Consider the following 19,326-nt stretch of genomic DNA (forward strand, 5'->3'; position numbering starts at 1 on the left):
TCTACATATTCAAGGAAGGGAAACAAAATATACACACACAAACTTCCACTGTATATATTATATAAATGCAAAGAAACACCCCTACGCACTGTCTATGGGCTCTTAAAAATGTAAAATGCACACAGCCAATGTCCTACAGAAGAAGGCCTTAATCCTAAATAAGACATAATACAATGCTAAGAGGTGCTTCTTCACACCAGTAATTATTTGAATAAGGGTTTGCGGAATCAGACCCTCAGTAAGAAAAGAACAAAAAAGGGAGCTTGGAGGCTGGTGTTACTACAAATCAGAGTTGCGTTGAGTAACTCAGCTATGCATTCTGTAAGCCGCTGTGGGTAGGAAGCTTCCTTTGTCATTGGTCTGTAAATGCTATACACACCTATGGGATGTGTAAAGAACTCATATTCATTGCAATAACATTGTTGATAAGAGACAATGCACTGAGCCTTTTACAGGAGTGTAAGAAACCATGTGCACTATTACAGGCACCATACAAAAGAGGATTACACCAGATGATTGGCTGCATCATCTAAAATCCCAATGCAACAGCGGTGGGAAACTGGGGGCTTTGGTTATTTGTGTTTAATAATAGACATATATTTCTTGGATGGGGAGAGTGGTTAATCGCCATATTCAAATGATAGATTTCACGTGTGTGTTGGAGAAATTCTGGTGGGGGAAGGGAGGAGAAGGAGCAGCCCTTGCTAGAACAGAGAGGGATTTTCCCAACAGCATCATGCCTGCTGCCAGAGACGGGTGAATGGAGAGTTGAAAGAAAAGGCAGAAGCCCTACATGTTGACTAAGGCAGCTCTCATTCTCTTCTCTGTTGGGCTTTGCTGCCTTCTAGCAACACTTTGTGTGTGAAATAAACAGGAGGTTTTGTGTTTCCCTGGTGGGACTAGTGTGAGAAGTGCAGTTAAATTTTAATGCTGTGGGTGAACATAACCAGGCCGATTGCCTTGGTCCAAGAGCACCTCTCTTCTAGCTGTGAGGGAAATAAGAAGCCACCTGTTCATGTGAGCCACTGCCACAGATACAGAGGAGATGGCTCAGATAAGATGAATGTTCCATGCATCCAAACCCATCCTACCAATGGAGGAGGATTAGAGGGCAGCTACAAGGGGAAGTAAGAGAAATACAGTATCAGGTGCATAACAATTAGCAATATACAGTCATGGGGTAGTGGAATGTTACATGGCTGTCTTGATTTACCATTAAGACAATAGTGATATGTGAGAATTCACCTCTCATATTTAAGTAGCAATTTTCCCCTCCATGTTTCCAATGTCAGATGTAAAAACTGACGAGTGCAATGTATTAAAAATAATAGCAACCAATATGCTAAGCAACAGAGAGAGAACTTACATAAACATGCAACAGCATTCTTTCTTTAAAATGCAAAAACATTTACATTTGGTATGTGTCTAACTGGAATCTTTACAGTACAGTCTTTAGTATTACTTCTTCCATCACAATCATCAAGAGAAGGTGCCCTTTGCGGGAAGAGAAATAAATGGTCAATCTCACCTAGTAACCTAATCAGAGCTTTGACACACTGCATGTGTTCTCTCATCTGAAATTAGTGACAAACTGCCCCGAAGTACATTACAGCCACAGCTAGAACCCTGCTGTCCTTCCATAGAATGGAAGAGTAGGTGTGTGGGTCATTGCTATCTTTTTTCCTGTTTCTGTCAATGCACTGGCGGATTAATGATTTTGCCGCCCCAGGCCCTGAAATAATTGCCGCCCCATATGAACTTGTTTTAGTTCTTTTACAAATTCATTTGAACTAAAATGAATCTGAATATCATTAAAATAATTGAACATTTACAAGTTTTATTATAAATAAAATTACAAGTACAGCAGACCCTCGCTTGAATGCGCGTCTGTATAGTGCGATTTCGCTTATAGCGTGGAACCACACATGGATCTAAAACTGAGAACCACTAAATTCCTTCCTTCTGGTCATATTACCTATGTTTAGGATTCTCGCGAGTATATTTACTAAATGGCGTTGCGCCATCATTGGTGGTTTTAATATGCGCTGTGATTGGTAGAATCACAGCATCACTGATGCCGCAACTGAAAAAATGCTGCTACTATAAATTTGCTGCCTCTGCAAATTTGTCACCCTAGGCCAAGGTCTTGTCAGCCGAGGCGATAATACGTCACTGTGTCAATGGCTAAGCGGCATCAATCTGTCCCCCTTAGTTCTTCACTGGGGTCTTCATGTTGTATAATTTCAAAGAAATTGCAAATTTCTGGCAGGAAAACCTGGAAGTCTCCAACATTAGGTCTTTGACCTTACTCCCTTAGAAGTTTTGTTTGAAAGTTCAGAGTTACTGTGATGGGGTCCATTCACCACAGAGGCACCTCCTACTGGCCTTCATGGGGAATAGCTCTGCCAGCCAGTGTGCCCTCTTCAGATGGTGCTTCTCTCTGCCTGCAGACCTGCCTGCAAGTACCGTAATGTCCTCCTCATGACTCGGCCTTCCGGCCAAGTCAACATCTGTATTTCCCCTTTCAAGCCAATTCCCCAGTGGCAAATGGCAGAGACCCAGGCCTGCCCACTACTCTGTGTCCCGACCTAGGGACCCTGTGGATAACAGCCTCCTGCTGCATCTCTAACTTCCTTCAATGCTGCTTCAATTCCCTGGACCACTTCCCCACAACCTCGGTGCTTCACTCCCAACGGCCATCCAGGAGCTCCCTCTTGATCCCCTGTCCCTGCCAGCAACTGCTCTGTCTGCAATGCTACCTTTGCTGCAGCCTGTTAGGAACACAGTCCTCCCTCCTTGAGCTCCCCACAACAACTCAGACTGACTCTGCCCCTACAGCGCCTTTTGTAAAAGCCCACTAGGCCCTGATTGGCTGCTCTGTGCAGCCTTCCTCCAATTGGCTGCTTCTTGTGATGTCTTCCTAGGCTGCATAGAGGACTCACCTCCCCTGCTCCTTTCTGGGATGGCGTATGGCAGGATCCTGAGGCCTACATTAACCCCTTCCATGCCAGTGTGGGGTGAACACCCCATCACAGTTACCTTTTCAGCTCCCTTTTGCTGAAAGAAGTCATGGTTATCTCATCGTCACCTATGCAATATGATCCCATTTGTATCTTATTTCTGAACACTATGAATTATTTTTCTTTATAAACTAGTGTAGTGGGGTGGCTACTTTGTTCCCAGCATACATATAGAAGTTAGATAAAAACCTAAATATTCTTGCTGGAAGGCTGCAATGTAAAATGACTTTATTTTTTAGAATTCAGCACAGTAACACACAAGAACCCAATAACAGGGAGAGGCAAAGCAGGCTGCTCCCTAAGACAGAGACACATCACTCAACCCTCCTTGCTTTGAGCTGGTTCTTTCCACAAAGACTCTGCTTGCACGCTTTCACACAGAGCCTCCTAGCAGAGCTGCCAACCTCAAAGCTCGAGTTTTTGCCAATCACATGTCAAAAGTACCCAAAATCACTGAAGCTGGTAGCACTGCATTCTTCCACACCTCTCCCTGACCCCAACCCCCTCCTCCCCCGAAGGTGAGTCTGGGGTGTACACACTGAGGCTGCAGAATCCCTGTTTCCTCGACCCTGTCCCTGCTCCTGCGTTACCCTCTCCCTGCTGCCTGCCTCGCTCTTTGTTTCCGGCCACAGATTGACAGGAGAGCAGCTCCCACCTCTTCTGCTGGCTCCTCACTGAAAGCAAACAAGAATCATGGCAACAGCTGTGGGTAAGCCAACCCCCATCGCCCACACAACTCCATCCACTGAGAATGCCCACACGCACCACACACATCACACACCATTGGCTGTGCTAGTGCACCCCCTTGTAGCTCCTCAGAGGCTTGCAGGTGCACTGCCCTTAGCACCCACTCAGATTCTTCCAATCAATCATCCAGCCCAGATTACTTCAAACAAAATACCCCATTTCATGGTTCTGGTTTATTAATACTCCCTTTATAGAGCACAAACCACTCCTTTAGTGTGTTGAGTTCACACCCACTCTGGGGCCGTGTAATAGTCCTGATAGATTTCCTCCCACTGTTCAGGATGCCCTAGCCCTGCTCCTGGGCACTAGGTGGTGCTGCAAGCCAGCTGGAGGGTCTCCTCCAGCTGGACCTTTTTCTCCCAATTAGCCCTTTCACCCTCAGGCTAAGAAAGTTCAGCATAGAGGCCTCCCACAAGCTAGTGTCTCTCTTGGTATGAGAGGAAAGGCAGCATATATGCTCATCCCCTTCCCAAAGTTCATCCCAATTGGCTAGGAAAGAGGGGAGCCTTGCTTCAGCCACTCTGCAAGACTCCCAGTCCTGGCCACTTTAAAGAAGCAGTCACAGGTTCCCCCAGAAAAACACTACTTGTTCCTGAGACCACTTCCTCTTGGTCAATATATCCTATTTCTTAGATTCTTGCTTCCATAAGAGCTCCCAATATCTTAAAGGGCCATACAATGGGACTGAGTGAGCTGACTGTAAGGCCCATCACAAGCTGGGAAGGGCAAGCCACCAACCGACCCTAATGGCGCCATATCTTCCATCAGACAGTGACCAGCTTTGAGGAGAAGCGCCTTGCCCTCAAAGCTGAAAAGAGAGCAAGGAGGATGGAAAAAGGAATAACATTCTCCCAGCATGCAGTTGGCCTACCACGAAATGTCTGTACCGGGTGGATTTGTGGTTCCAGGATTGGACTCCTGAGTCATCTCAGGACCCATATGTAAATCCGTTGTAGAGATCTTCCTTGAAATCGAGGGATCACCAATCATCAATCAATCATATTACTCTATTTCTGGGTGTGTGTATAAACCACCAACGCAAAACACCCACCTTAGTGTATCCAAATATTAACAAATCAAGTAAAGTAGTTTATTAATGAATGGAAGGCCATTTCTAAAAAAATTGTTAAGGATTCAATATTGTGCCATTGAAATCAATGGGAGCAGAATCAGGTCCCATAATATCACCCTCAGGTTGCTTTTCATTTTGACTCTTACAAAATGTAAAAAAAGAAAAGGAAAAAGAAATTACTCTGAGAATTAGTGATGCAAATATCCAGAAGTAAACACCCTTGTGTATATTTTCCAGTATTACCTCCTTTATAATGGCACTTTGAGAGCTACTGATGAAAAGCTCATAGAAGTGATCATGAAATGAGAGTTTTTCATGATTCAAAGGAATGGAAGGAGTGAGAGCAGCAGAATAAAGACAATGGACTTCAAAAAAGCAGACTTCAACGAACTCAGAGAATTGGTAGATGTGATCCCATGGGAAGAGTATCTAAGGGGGAAAGGGAGTTCAGAAGAGGTGCCAGTTTTGAAAAGAGATAATATTAAAGATACAACAGCTAACAATTCTGATGCAGAAAAAAGATGGGAAGAATAGGAAGAAACCAATATGGCTGCATCAGAGGCTCTTTAATTACCTGAAAATCAAAACGGAATTGTATAAAAAGTGAAAACAAGGACAAATTGCTATGAATGATTTCAAAAGAATAGGGCAAGCATGTAGGGAGAAAATCAGAATGGTTAAAGCACAAATGAGTTACAGCTAACAAAGGACATAAAAGGCAATAAGAGGTTCTATAAATACATTAGAAGTAAGAGAAGGGGAAAGGACAATGTAGACCCATGGGGAAAGAGAGCAAATAATGGATGACACAGAGACAGCTGAATTATTTAATGCCTTTTCTGCTTTCCACATTTACTAAAAACGGGTATTACCAGACACTTTCCACAATTACTATTGACAACAAGGGGGAAGTAATGCAGATCAGAATAGGGAAATAACAGGTTAAAGAATATTTAAATAAGTTAGATGTATTCAAGTTGGCAGGGCCTGATGAGATTCACCCTACGTAAGTATCAGAGGGGTAGCCGTGTTAGTCTGAATCTGTAAAAGCAGCAAAGAGTCTGTGGCACCTTATAGACTAATAGATGTATTGGAGCATGAGCTTTCATGAGTGAATACCAACTTCGTCGGATGCTACATAAGGAACTACGTAAGGAACTAGCTGAAGCAAACTCTGAACCATTCGCAATCCTCTTTAAGAACCACACAGAGGGTGGTGATGTCTCAGGGGACTGGAGAAAGTCAAACACAGTACCTATCTTTAACAAGAAAAGGAAGACCCAGAGATTATAGAGCAGCCTAACTTCAGTAACTAAAAAGATACTGGAACAAATTATTAACCAATCAATTTGTAGGCACCTAGAGGATAATAAGGTATGAAGCAATAGCCAACATGAATTTGTCAAGAACAAATCATGCCAAAACATTGTAATTTCCTTCTTTGACAAGGTAACCAGCCAAGTGGATGGGGAGGAGGGATAGCTGATATGATATATCTGGACTTTCATTTGGCTTTTGACACTGTCCCATATGACGTTTTCATAAACAAACTAAGGAAATATGGTCTAGATAAAATTACTATAAGGTGGATGCACAACTGGTTGAAAAGCCATACTCCAAGAGTACTTATGTCTTCCCACTTTAACGGGAATCATTGATATCAAGTGGGGTTTCGCAGGGGTCTGTCCTTTGTCTGGTACTATTCAGTATTTTCATTAATGACTTGGGTGATGAAGTAGAGATATTAAATTTGTGGATGACACTGAGCTGGGAGATGTTGCAAGTACTTTGGAGGACAGGGTTAGAATTCAAAATGACCTGGACAAATTGGTCTGAGTGGTTAATAAGATGAAAATCAATAAAGACAAGTACAAAGTACTACAATTACAAAGGAAAAATCAAATGCACAAAATCAAATACAAAATGGGGAATAACTGGCTAGGCAGTATTACTTCTGAGAAAGATATGGGGGTTATAGTGGATCACAAATTGAATATGAATCAACAATGTGATGCTGTTGCAAAAAAAAAGCAAACGTCATTCTGAGATGCATTAGCAGGACTATCTTATAAAATACATGGGAGGTAATTGTTTCACTGTACTCGGCACTGGTGAGGCCTTTGCTGGAGTACTGTGTCCATTTTGGACCACACCACACTTTAAGAAAGATGTGGACAAACTGGAGAGACTCCAGAGGAGAGCAAGAAAAATAAAAGGTTGAGAAAACCTGACCTTCTGGAGAAAGGTTGAAAGATTTGGGCATCTTTTAATTTAGAGAAGAGGAGGCTGAAGGGAGACATGGTAACAATCTTCAAATATCTAAAGGGTTTCTATAAAGAGGACAGTGATAAATTGTTCTCCATGTCCACCAAGAGTAGGACAAGAAGTAATTGGCTTAGTTTGCAACAAAGGAGATTTAGGTTAGATATTAGAGAAAACTTTCTAACTCTGAGGATTGTTAAGCACTGGAACAGATTACCAAGGGAGATTATCCCCATCATTGGAGGTTTTTGAGAACAGGTGAGACAACACCTGTCCAGGATGGGCTAGTTATACTTAATCTTGCCTCAGGGGGGAGGATAGACTAGATGAGCTCTTGAGGTCCCTTCCAGCCCTACATTTCTGTAAAAGCAAGGAATAATTAATAATAATAATAATAATAATAATAATAATACTGGTATTTTCTAATTTTTGAGGTCTTGACTTTGCAACCTTAATAATGTTTTAAATTTACTTTGTGTGTGTGTAATTTAACATATGTGTTGCAGTAGCTCCTAAAGGCCACAACCAGGTTGGTCCCCACATCAGTTGGCACTGTACAAACACATAATAAGTGACAGTTCCTGCCTCAAAGAGCTTACAGGCCAAAAGACAACATACATCTTCTCAATAAAAAGGCTGGTGTTCAGAGAATCATCAAGTGACGGTTCTATAACACAAATGAGACTAGAAGGTCTAACCAGTTTAAAAATTTTACCCTGAGTGTAAGCTCATGTGAAAGCCTCTTTTGTATGATCTATGTATCCAAAGAAAGGAAACAAAACCAAGAGACACACACACACAAACACACACATTGTAGATATAGATACAAGCCTATTTGTTCTATCAAGCAGACCTATCTATTTACTAGAGCAAATGAACACCTCTAACCACTACACGCTATACCACCATTACATAAACACACACTTGTATACGTAGGCACTGCACTCACATGGACCTCCTTGCATCAAACATTACACTCTTCCAGTACAGCCACACACACAGAGCTTTGTGCATGCCTGAGACAGAGACAGGCACATTTGTATACACGCGCTCAAACACACAGATCTGCACTGCTGGCCAGGTTAGAATTCTCTCTCTGAAGCCAGGCTGCCTTTGCAAGCAGCTGACGTCACAAAGGTGTCAACTGGCAACCAGTGTGACTCGAAGATGTTCCCACTTGCAAGCAGCTCTTCTTTACTTTCAAGCACAAAGAGGGTGAACTCTTTCTAAGCAGCCAAGTAGGCAATCTGCCAGGGAGCTGCATGAGCGAGGGATACAGACAGCTTCCAAACAGCCTCACAGCTCAACTCCTCTTTGGTCTTACTGGAATGAGAAAACTGCTTGCACAGGACTGGTGCTTTGTAGTTCTCCAGGGCCTCTTCCCCAGCATTCTCTGAAGGGCTAAAGCAGTGTGGAGGACCTACAGTAGATAAGGTACCGTGTCATGTCCCTTCCTAATGGCCACAAATCCCTGTGGCTGGTGCTTCTTTTTGGAATGGGAGTGATGGCAAAGAGCCTGAACTGTCCAGCAAAGTGTACCTGTCAATACCTGGAAGTGAACTGCACAGGGCAGCAGCTGCAAGATTTCCCCACGACCATTCCACTGGACACAAGACAGCTGATTCTGGCTACCAACAACATCTCCTACCTGCCATCGGTGGAGCTGAACTTCCTAAGTGACTTGGTCTATCTGGACTGCAGGGAGAATGCCATTAGTAAAGACCTGGATTTCGCCTTCATCAGTCTCAACAAGCTCATCTACCTAGACCTCAGCTTCAACAACCTCACCCGGGTCACTTTCACCACTTTCTCCCAGCTCAGTAGCCTGGTGGTGCTGAAAATCTCAGACAACCCAAATCTGGTGGAGATTGAGAAGGATTCCTTTGCCAACAACACCTGGCTGAGGCACCTGGATGTGAGCCGGACTGGCTTGACGTTCCTGGATATTAGCATTGTCAAGGATCTGCCCAATCTGAAGTCCCTGGGTCTAAGTGAAAACCTCTGGAACTGTAACTGCTCCTTCTTGGAGTTCACCATCTGGATGAAAGAGAGTGGCGTTCACTTCCCAGGTGAGGATTTTGTGGGCCAGCCCAGACACCCCAAGATTTGGCTGGAACTAAGCAGATGGTTCTGCTTTCTGTATCAGAATGTCACTGTTATTCTTCAAATTATGGGCCAGATTCTCAGTTAGTGTAAAGTAGCACAGGTCCATTGAAGTCAACTGAAATATGCCTATTTACCTTAGCCATGGATTGGGCCCTCTGAACATAATAATATACACACCATCAAACACATACAAGAGCACCCATGCGTGCCTAGACTTTAAAGCCAGAAGGGACAATCATGATCATCTAGTCTGATGTCCCACATATCACAGGCCACAGAACCTTGCCTACCCATTCCTGTAATAGATCCCCTACCCTCTGGCTGAGTTACTGAAGTCTTCAAATCATGACTGAAAGACTTAAAGTTACAGAGGATCCATTATTTACATTAGTTTAAAGCAACAAGTGACCTGTGACCCATGCTGCAGAGGAAGGCAAAAAAACCCCAACAGGGTCTCTGCTGATCTGACCTGGGGGAAAATTCCTTCCTGGCCCCAAATATGGCGATCAGTTAGACCCTGAGCATGTGGGCAAGAGCCACCAGCCAGACAGCTGGGAAAGAATTCTCTGCAGTAACTCAGAGTCATCCCCATCTAGTGTCCCATCTCTGGCCAGTGGAGATATTTGCTGCTAGCAGTCACAGATGGGCCACAAGCCATTGTAGGCAGTCTCATCATACCATCTCCTCCATAAACTTATCAAGCTCAGTCTTGAAGCCAGTTAGGTTTTTTGCCCCCACTACTCCCCTTGGAAGGCTGTTCCAGAACTTCACTCCTCTGATGGTTAGAAACCTTCATTTAATTTCAAGCCTAAACTTGTTGATGGCCAGTTTATATCCATTTGTTCTTGTGTCCACATTAGCCCTTAATTTAAATAACTTCTCTCCCTCTCTGGTATTTATCCGTCTATGTATTTATAGAGAGCAATCATATCTCCCCTCAGCTACATACAAACAACCCCGTGTATGTGTGTGCATGTGTGTGTGCGTGTGTGTGCACGCATGCAAGCACAAAGTGCTAAACTAACAATCAAGAACTGGCTTTAAGTGATAAGAAACAAGGAGACTGCTAGACCTTTAAAATTCCTGCTTTAGCCTCAGCTGGTGACACTGTAGTCTGTGATCAGTTCAAAGTACCATGTGTCTGTCCTCTGTATTACCCATAGGCAGTTCTGGGGCAAGATCTGGATGGGGAAAGCTGCTCCTCTGAACTTCCGGACATTTCTGTAGTTCCATTCTGGAGTATAGTTTTTTGCTAGTGGTGTTAAACTTCTGCATTTTTAATGATAGATTAAGAAAACCCTCAAGTGAAAATGCAAGAGATACCATTATTCCACCCCTGGGGCCTCACACACCATTCCCAGCCCACCTCGGTTCTGACCTCTAGTACCCTGCTTTTCCAACCAAGAGCTCCCCATGGTTCTGCCAATGCACCCCTATCCTAACCTGTAAATCGTCCTGCTGTTCCATTCCTGGGTGTCTCTCTTTGAATGTAGACATTCATTTGGGCCAACTGTATGGCAATTTTGTTCTGTGCACTAACACACATGAGAATGAAACTGAGTCAGCTCCCTTTCCTCTCGGACCCTACCTGGGACAGGATTCCACAGGTTAAATCCTGGCCCTATTGAAGTCAGTGGGAATTTTGTCATTGATTTCAGTGGGGTGGGGCCAGGACTTCACTCTACTTTCATACCCTGACTATATTTTTGTTACATGAGCAGTACAGGCAATGACCTTTTCCCTAAGAGTGAGAGCTGTTCTGCTGGAGCAGGGGTAAACCATTTCTCTACTCACACTATCACAGCACTTTTATCTCAGTCGGTTTTGCCCTGAATGCAGATACCTTTTGTACAGCACTCAGTATTAAAGGCCTGATAGAGAGCCCATGCTGAACTCAGTGGGAGTCCTTTTACTAACTGCAGCAGACTTTGGATCAGGCCCTACATTGAGGGAGATTGACAGAGTGTAAAATAGGACATTAAGTGTGATCGTACTCAGGAAAGTCTCTCTTGTGCTTTAGCTATTGTAGGGCTCCCATATGTTCTCTCTCATTCTCAAGGATGCCAGAGCAAATTGACTCAATTTACAACATGAAGTCCTGGATCAGGAAAGCACATGAGCACCTGCTTAAATCCCTTTGACTCCAGTGGTAATTAAGCACATGCTCAAGTGCTATTCTCAATAGTGACACTTTCCCAAGTTGGGGCCTGAAAGATGATTTTTTTCTTAAGTCTCCTGAAATTCCTAAATCCAGATGGGTTTTTTTCTGCCTCAGTTAAAAGATTATGTAACTGGATTGTAGCTGTTGCTTATGCACAGGGTAGAAGAGTCTCCATTTCACTTTCCCAGAGTTGTTTTGGTCCCAAGAGTAAGAGCGTGTTTGAGAGTCACTGAAATGTATGCTGGCTTTTCCCAACTCCAAATGTACACAAGCCCCAGTCTTTAAAGAACTACACACAGCACAATGCTGAGAGGGGATTCTGAAAATAGTAATTGTTTAAGGATTTGCTGTGCAAGACTTTCAGTAAAAACAAAGAAAGGAAAATTGGAGGCTGGTGTTACTCAGTGCAGAGTTAAAGTTATTTAAGTACCTGTCTTGGGGCAGGAAGCTCTTTTGTTTGCCTGTAAGTGCTACACATGCCTATGGAGTTGTGTAAAGAACTCAACATAGTAATAATATTGTAGATGGGAGAAAGTACATCGGAGTGTAAGAAACCATGTGTATTATTATAGGCACCAATACAAAAGAGGGTTACAGCAGATGTCTGTGTGCATCAGTCCTGAAGCCCCATGCAACAGCTGTGGGAAACTGGGGGCTTTGGTTATTTGTGTTTAATAATAAGTGTGTTTTTTCTTGCATGAGGAGAGAGGTCAGTCTCAATATTCACATCACAGATTTCATGTGCGTGTTGGAGACATTCACGTGGCAGGACAGAAGGAGGAGGAGCTGTAAGGAAGCTGTAACGAAGCGGCCACAACTGAGAGTATCAATTTAGGACAGATTGCTTAGAGCAGGGCAGTCACAGCCCAAGGCTGGATGTCCTTTATTACTAAGGCACACCAAACTAGTCAAACAGAGAGGACTTTAGTTTTACTCCACTGGCTAACCAGAAGTCATATAAGCAATTCCCTCAGATACTCTAGTTCCCTTGTATCACCACCAGCACTACTCTTTATGAGGATGAATGGTTATGAAAACCAATACCCCAGTAAAAGAAAAAAGGCTCTCCCAATCCCAAAGGACCAAGCCCTAGACCCAGGTTAATATACAAGTCATATCTTACCCACAAATCACGCTGTTGCCAGTCCTTTAGAAATCTAAAATCTAAAGGTTTATTCATAAAAACAAAGAAATATAGATGAGAGCTAAAACTGGTCAAAGTAATCAATTACAAACAGCAGTGGTGTAGCCAGGTTCTAACATCAGGGGGAACAAACACATAAAAGAAGGCACCACCCATTTTGGAAGGCTAAAAATGCCCTGGATGTGATTAATTAAAAACATTGTCCACACAGCAGCCAGGTCATTTTGAAAACAAAATTCAAAATGTCAGAATTTCTGGAAATTCTGAGTTTTTACTGGCTCCAGGTGAAATTCTTCACAGAAAAATAAATTCCAAAAAAAATCTCTATTCAGAAACATCCCAAAATTTTTCTTGGGCCTCTTTTCATTGAACAGAAACATTTTAATTTTAGTTTGTGTAGTCAAAATGAAATATTTCATTTTCAAACAACAATCTTTGTGTCCAGCTGAGCAGCCATCACGCCTCAAGGAAATTATAATGCTAGTTCCCTCATGCTGCCTTTCTCCTTTACGTGCCTTACTCCCCAGCTACACTGTCTACCATGATGCACCACAGTCTCTCCCTGTGACTGAGCCACCACAGTGCATCATAAGACTCCCATCAGGCATGGACCATGGCAAGATATGTAACTGGCAAAAAAGTTAACAACCTTCTTCCTAAACAGAGATTAATGTTATTCTTGGCCACTGCTGCTCTCTAAATATCCAGATCAAGATTCCCTAGGTTGTAAACATGACTAACAAAAAGTAGGCATAGTCCTTCAGGTAAAAGAACTGCTGTAAATCTCGCCACTTCTTCTGGCTGATTCCCCCAAACTACCACTATTATTTCTTATTCAAATTAAGAATAAGCCAGCTAATTCACATCTAGGTACCCATCTCTGTTAGAGACTGAGAAGGCTCACCTCATGTACTGTATAAGTCACATAAAATGGAGATGCAGAACTGTGTATCATCTGCACACTGAAGGCTCAACAGCCCACTGATGGTGATATATACACTGAACTAGAGAGGTGAGAGAATAGAACCACCTCGTACCTCAGTCATTTATGCTAACAGGAAGACAACTTCCACCCTTTCTTTTGATCAATGCCAATCTCTTCAGGAAGCTATTACAGGATAATTTGATCATTGGCCATAAAAAAAGCAGCCATTTAATTGCTGAGGGCCAGATCCTGTTCTCAGTGACAATAGTGAAAACTTGGAGTATCCCCGCTGTCAAATTCTTTTGTGGCATATTTGGGCACAGCTCCATTGGCTTCAGTAGTTTTACACAGCTGAACACGAGATCAGAATCCAGCCCTAAGGGTGAACCATAATTCTGCAGTTAAAGAAGAAAGAGACCAAGGAAGCCCCTGAAAATAAAAGACAACAGAATATGACCAACAGGCACTGGAGGAAATTCCCCAGTAGGTCAGAAACTTTTGAAAGTAGAGCCCATTTTGGGGCTCTGCAGTATTGTCTTCAACTTTCTGGGGTTGACATGAGCAGCCTACTCTATTCGATGAAAGGCCTGATCCTGCAAGATGCTGAGGGAGTAGGAAGTGAGAGTTGCTAGCAGTCCCCAGGCTCAGCCCCCAGCAGTCTATTCTAAGAGACCCCGACTCACTGATCCAAAGCCAGTAAAGTCAAGGGGAGTCTTTCAGCTGACCTCAGCGGGCTTTCAGACTCAAACCCTATTATGATGGACTGAGCAGGATCAGGGGATTTTTGCTGTCCCTCCTTCATTCCATGCTGCAATGCTGGCCATGCTGTTAATTATTATTTAGCATTACCTTTCTCCTCCCTATTCCCCCACCCCAAATGCCAGCTGCATCTGGACATTATCCATAGTGGTGAAGCACACATACATTCATGTAATAGCCATCAGGCAGGGATGACGACCAGTGTCATCTGTCCGCTACCCTTCCTCCTCAGAGATTGCATCTCCTCCGTCAGACTCACAGCAGGACTCCAGAGCTAGTTGGCTCGGATTCTCAAAGGTTTTAGGCACCTAAGGCCCATTGGGAATTAGGACCCTAAATACCTTTAAGGATCTGGGCTGTTGTTCTCAAACCCACCTCTCTCCTGCAGTGGAGAGCAGGAGTTTACTGAAGAATTAAACAAGAAAAGGTCTGCCCCTAGCCCTTTTGGTGCCCTATGCAGCCCTCCTGTGAGGGGGCCAGTGTGGGGTCCCATGCCTCCATGGGAAGGAGCAGGGGGGTGGGCTGGCCCCAGGCCTCCACAAGGGAGAGGGAGGGGCTGATCCAAGGCCTCTGTGGGAGACAGGGGGCTGGCCACTTCCTGCGGGAAGTGGAGTGACCCGGCCCTAGCCTGCTCTGCTCACCTGGCTCCCAACCCCGCCACTGGTGAGTGCTGGGGGGCGATTCTCCCCTCCCCACATGCCTGGGAGCCAGGGTAGTGGAGCAGGCTGGGACCAGGTCACTCCACTTCTCGCAGGAAGTGGCCAGAGGCCTCCCGCTGGAGGCCTGGGGGCCATGGCCCCAGCCTGCTCTGCTCCCCTGGCTCCCAGGCTTGGGGGGAGAGGGGAACCACCCCCCAGCAGCACAGCTGGGAGCCAGGGGAGCGTAGCAGGCTGGGGACGGGTTGCTCGACTTACCAGTGAGTGCAGGGTCGGGCCTGGCTGCAGGCCTCAGGGGAAAGGGGGCAGGGCTGGGGTGGGAAGAGGTGGGGTTGGGGTGGAGCAGGGGCAGGGGCCATGGGGGAGAGCCAGAGCAGGGGCTGGAGCAGGCGCTAAGTGAGACCAGGAAGCAGAAGGACCCGGAAGCGGAGCCGAGTGAGTATGAAAATTAAAAAGGTGCCACTTTTGGGGAATGTGGTCAGGGGGAGCGGCCGCTCCCCTTGCTCCCCCTGTAGCTACGCTACTGACATACAGCAATGGCAAAGTTCTTGGTTCAAGCTTGTAGCAGTATTGGAATAAACTGCAAGCTCAAATCAAGTCTCTGGAGTACATCTACAGCTTGGATGGGTCATTCAGTCTTTTGTTCAGAGCTTCAGTGTAGCAAAGTTCCTCCAGAGGTAAGAAGCAGGATTGAAGACAAGACGGAGAAGATGCACCTGCCTTTTATAGCCTCTTGCCATGTGGCCTGTGCTTCCTTTGTCTCAAGCACAAGCTGCCCAGCACATGGCTTGAAAGCCTTAGAGTTCCCTCCATGGGCATGTCCCTGCATGCCTCGCTGAGTCATAAGGTGTATCTGCCTTCTCTCAGTGGGTCAGTTGTATAGCTGATGGTCCTTAATTGGCCATCAAGCAGGCTAGGCAGTGCTGATGCCAAGCTATCTGGGGTGTCACCCAGAAGCATAGCACGAGTTTGAAATATAGACAGTATAGAGCCAATACTTATAACTCTAAATATAAAAATGATACATGCATACAGATAGCATAATCATAACCAGCAAATCATACCCCTTCCATAGACACCTTACTTGACCTCCTTTGTACAAGATTTGGTGCCACTACAGAACGTTGATTGCAACAATGGTCTATACGGTCACAGTTTGTGTCAATAACGTCACAAGAGCAGCTTCTGCTAGGACTGAGGGGGAGAAGAGGGATCTTCCCTGTCAGCATCATGGCTGCTACTCACGGGTGCCAGAGAGAGGTGAATAAAGAGTTGATAGAAATGGCAGAAGGCCTATGTGTCTGTTCTCATTCTCTTCCCTGTCAGGCTTTGCTACCTTCCAGCAACACTTTGTGTGTGAAACAGGCAGGAGGTATTATGTTTCCCTGGGACTAGGGTGAGAACTGCAGTTAAACTTTAATGCTGCGGGTAAACATATCCAGGCTGAGGGCCTTTGACCAAGAGCACCTCTCTTTCCAGCTGGGAGGGAAATAAGAAGCTCCCTGCTCATGTGAGCCACTGCCACAGATACAGGTGAGATGATACAGATAAGATGGATTTTCCATGCATCCAACCCCATCCCACCAGCAAAGGGGGACCCGATGGGCAGCTGCAGCTTATGGGCAAGTCAGGGAGCCCAACTGTACTAAAAAACAATGCCCCAGCCAGGCCTTTTAAAAGCTACTGATGCCTGATAAGGAAACAGAGCACCAACATTTTATGCAGACCTGTGTTTGGATCCACAAGCAAAACTGAAGTTGCCCCAAGTTTCGGGGTGTTCAGGCTCATCCCATATGTTATTCAGATACAGAGATAAAACCATACTGATTTTACCCTCCCCAGCATCCTTTATTACTAGGGACATTTGCATGAAGACAAGTTATTTTTCTAAGTTGCCTCCGGACTCCTCTTTACTGTTGCTCAAGGCATACACAAGAGAGGGTTTCTTCTGTGTTTCCTCTACAGATCCTGAGAACATCTCCTGCTACAGCCCAGCAGCTCTACATGGCTGGTCAATGCCTGGGGTGGAGTCAAAGCTCCACTACACATGTCTCCTTCATTTACATGATACAGACTATGCCTTCCTGGGTCTGATTGGCTTCTGTATATTCTCTGCGGGCACTGTGGCAGCCTGGTTGGCTGGAATGTGTGTAGTGCTATATGAATTCCACACAACAAGAAGGGGGGATGATGAAGACGAAGATGAAGACGAAGAAGCAACCACCTAGAACTAGCCTCTGAAGCTCTGATGAATAACTATGCTGGGATGCCAGAGACTGATACTAGATGCACCTTTCTCTTGGTCCCCCTGGGCTTTCCCCATCTATCTGCCTTTCCAGATGAGATTCTTGTGACCCAAAATATAACTGCAGGAATCATTTTGCTGTAATTTAACCCTCTTTTTGGGAATTTCTTACTTCCTCCTTCTTTTCTCCAAAATTTCTTTCTCTCCCTGGGCTTGGGCCATTGACAAACTAATTGATGCCTGCCAAATGTATGGTAAGTGCTCATCTATCAACTAGCCAGATAATGAGTATTTGTTCTTTGTGGAGTGCCCCAAAATAGCTAAGAACCTTCCTGCATATGTAGAAAGCCATGAGCAAAGACATTCAAAAATAGGGGCCTAAAGTCAAGCTCATAAATTCATATTTAGGCTCTTGGACTATGTGTCCTGATTTTCAACAATGTCGAGCATTCAAAATGTCTAAAACGTCGAGCAATGGTGATCACTGGAAGTTGCTGGGAGCTAAATGCTTTTGAAAATCAGGTCATTTATTTAGGAGCCTAAATAGGGATTTAGGAACCCAACTTCAGGCTCCTGTTCTTGAAAATTTTGGCCATGGCCCCTGCTCCAGAGAGCTTGCAATCTAAGTATGATTTGTAAAAGATATACAAGTTATTCCCCAAAGGATGCTGGAGATGAAGCAGCCAAGTGTTACAGAAAGATCACCATAGAGTGACCTCTAGCTGATATATATGTTTAACATCCCCTTAATATTGCAGCCAGGAAGAGCTCAACTTAGCTCTTACTGGCTAAAACTAATAGCATGTCTCATAGAATCTTACTTGAAAGATTAATGCAGATTGGTTTGGACATGAGCTGCTGGAAAACAAACTGCCTGAAGGACAATAAATATATGGTAACAATAAACGGCAATCTATTGAGTTTGGGGAAGATGTTTAGTAGGATGCTGTAGCGATCTGTTTGGTCTGGACTTCCTTAACAGCTTCATGAAAGAGACTAATTTGGGAGGGGCTGAAAATAACAGTAAAGACAGAATTAACTCAAAGAGAGTGATTAAAAATGCAAGTAGAAAATAATAATAGTTATAATTAAAAGATTAGTCTTGTCAAAATGACACTAACACATATGTAGAGTATTATTCTTTGTATTGCAGTAGCACTTAAGGTGTCCATTCAGGGCCCCATTGTGATAGGTGTTGTGCACTTATATATTACACAGTTCCCATCTCAAACAGTTTACAATGAAAGGGCTAGATTGTTAATCCCTCATCCACACTGGTGTGCAGGTACTCAAATAAGTATTGCCATTGACTTCAGGGGGACTACTTATGTGAGTAATTGGTCACTAGTATGAGTAATAGGTTTACAGTCTGGCCCATACTGATCTGAAACCTACATATTCAAAGGTAGGAAAAATCAAGGAAACAGAAATGCTGCTAGGAGACTACAAATTAGACCTGAGTTTGCACTGAGAGTGGCTTATTTTAGTTTAGTTTAAACTGATTCCTAATTGTCTTAAGCTAAACTGAAATAAGCCTTGTTTAAACCAAAATCAGAGTGTCCACACAGGCTTTTGCATTGGTTTAACTAAACTAGTTTAAAATGATGCCTTGCATTAAACCAATGCAGCTTTCTCATGTAAACAAGACCTAAAGGCCATATTGGTGTGATAGTCCTCCCAGTCAGACAAACGTTGCTTAGAAATCAAAGGTGCTCTACTTAATTGTGAAGAATCCTTGTAGACATCACAAGGCCTGATAAATACAGTTTGGAAAATCAACCTTTTGCAGGCATCTCCTTAGCTATTGGAGACAAAGGCCCTGATCCCGCAAGCACTTCAACCATTCCAGCAAAGTTAAGCCTGTGCTTAACTTTAAGCATTTGAGTAGTCCTAAGACAATGTTAAAGTTAAGCACAGGCAGAAATGTTTTGCTGGATCAGTGCTTTAAAGAAGAAGGCTTGAATCCCCCTCTGCCTAAGCTTTCCCACCAGCATATTTCCCTTCATATTCAAGGATGAGGTGAGGAGCTGCTGGTGCAAGAGGCAGAAGAGTTATCTCTGCCAGGTTTCCCCCTGCAGTGTGTTCCCCTGGTTTCTACTGCTTGTGGCCTTAGATGATGGGAGAATCCAGCCCCAAAACTCTAAATATTGTACCAGATGCTATACTGAAGCTAAAATTTTTTCATATTGTATGGCAATGTTCAAAACTACTAGTTACATGTGACAGTAT

The 19,326-nt window shown here is 44.1% G+C and overlaps 1 protein-coding gene across 1 annotated transcript; it reads left to right on the top strand.

Moving 5' to 3' along the window:
• Positions 1-8,536: 8,536 nt before the first annotated feature.
• On the top strand, positions 8,537-17,080 carry LRRC52 (leucine rich repeat containing 52). The gene is made up of 2 exons (XM_030571469.1): positions 8,537-9,170; positions 16,818-17,080. The coding sequence occupies exons 1-2, from the start codon at positions 8,546-8,548 to the stop codon at positions 17,078-17,080; spliced, it is 888 nt and encodes a 295-aa protein (XP_030427329.1). The 5' UTR covers positions 8,537-8,545.
• Positions 17,081-19,326: the final 2,246 nt, after the last annotated feature.

This window comes from Gopherus evgoodei, chromosome 8 (genome assembly GCF_007399415.2).
Source record: "Gopherus evgoodei ecotype Sinaloan lineage chromosome 8, rGopEvg1_v1.p, whole genome shotgun sequence".
NCBI lineage: Eukaryota > Metazoa > Chordata > Testudines > Testudinidae > Gopherus > Gopherus evgoodei.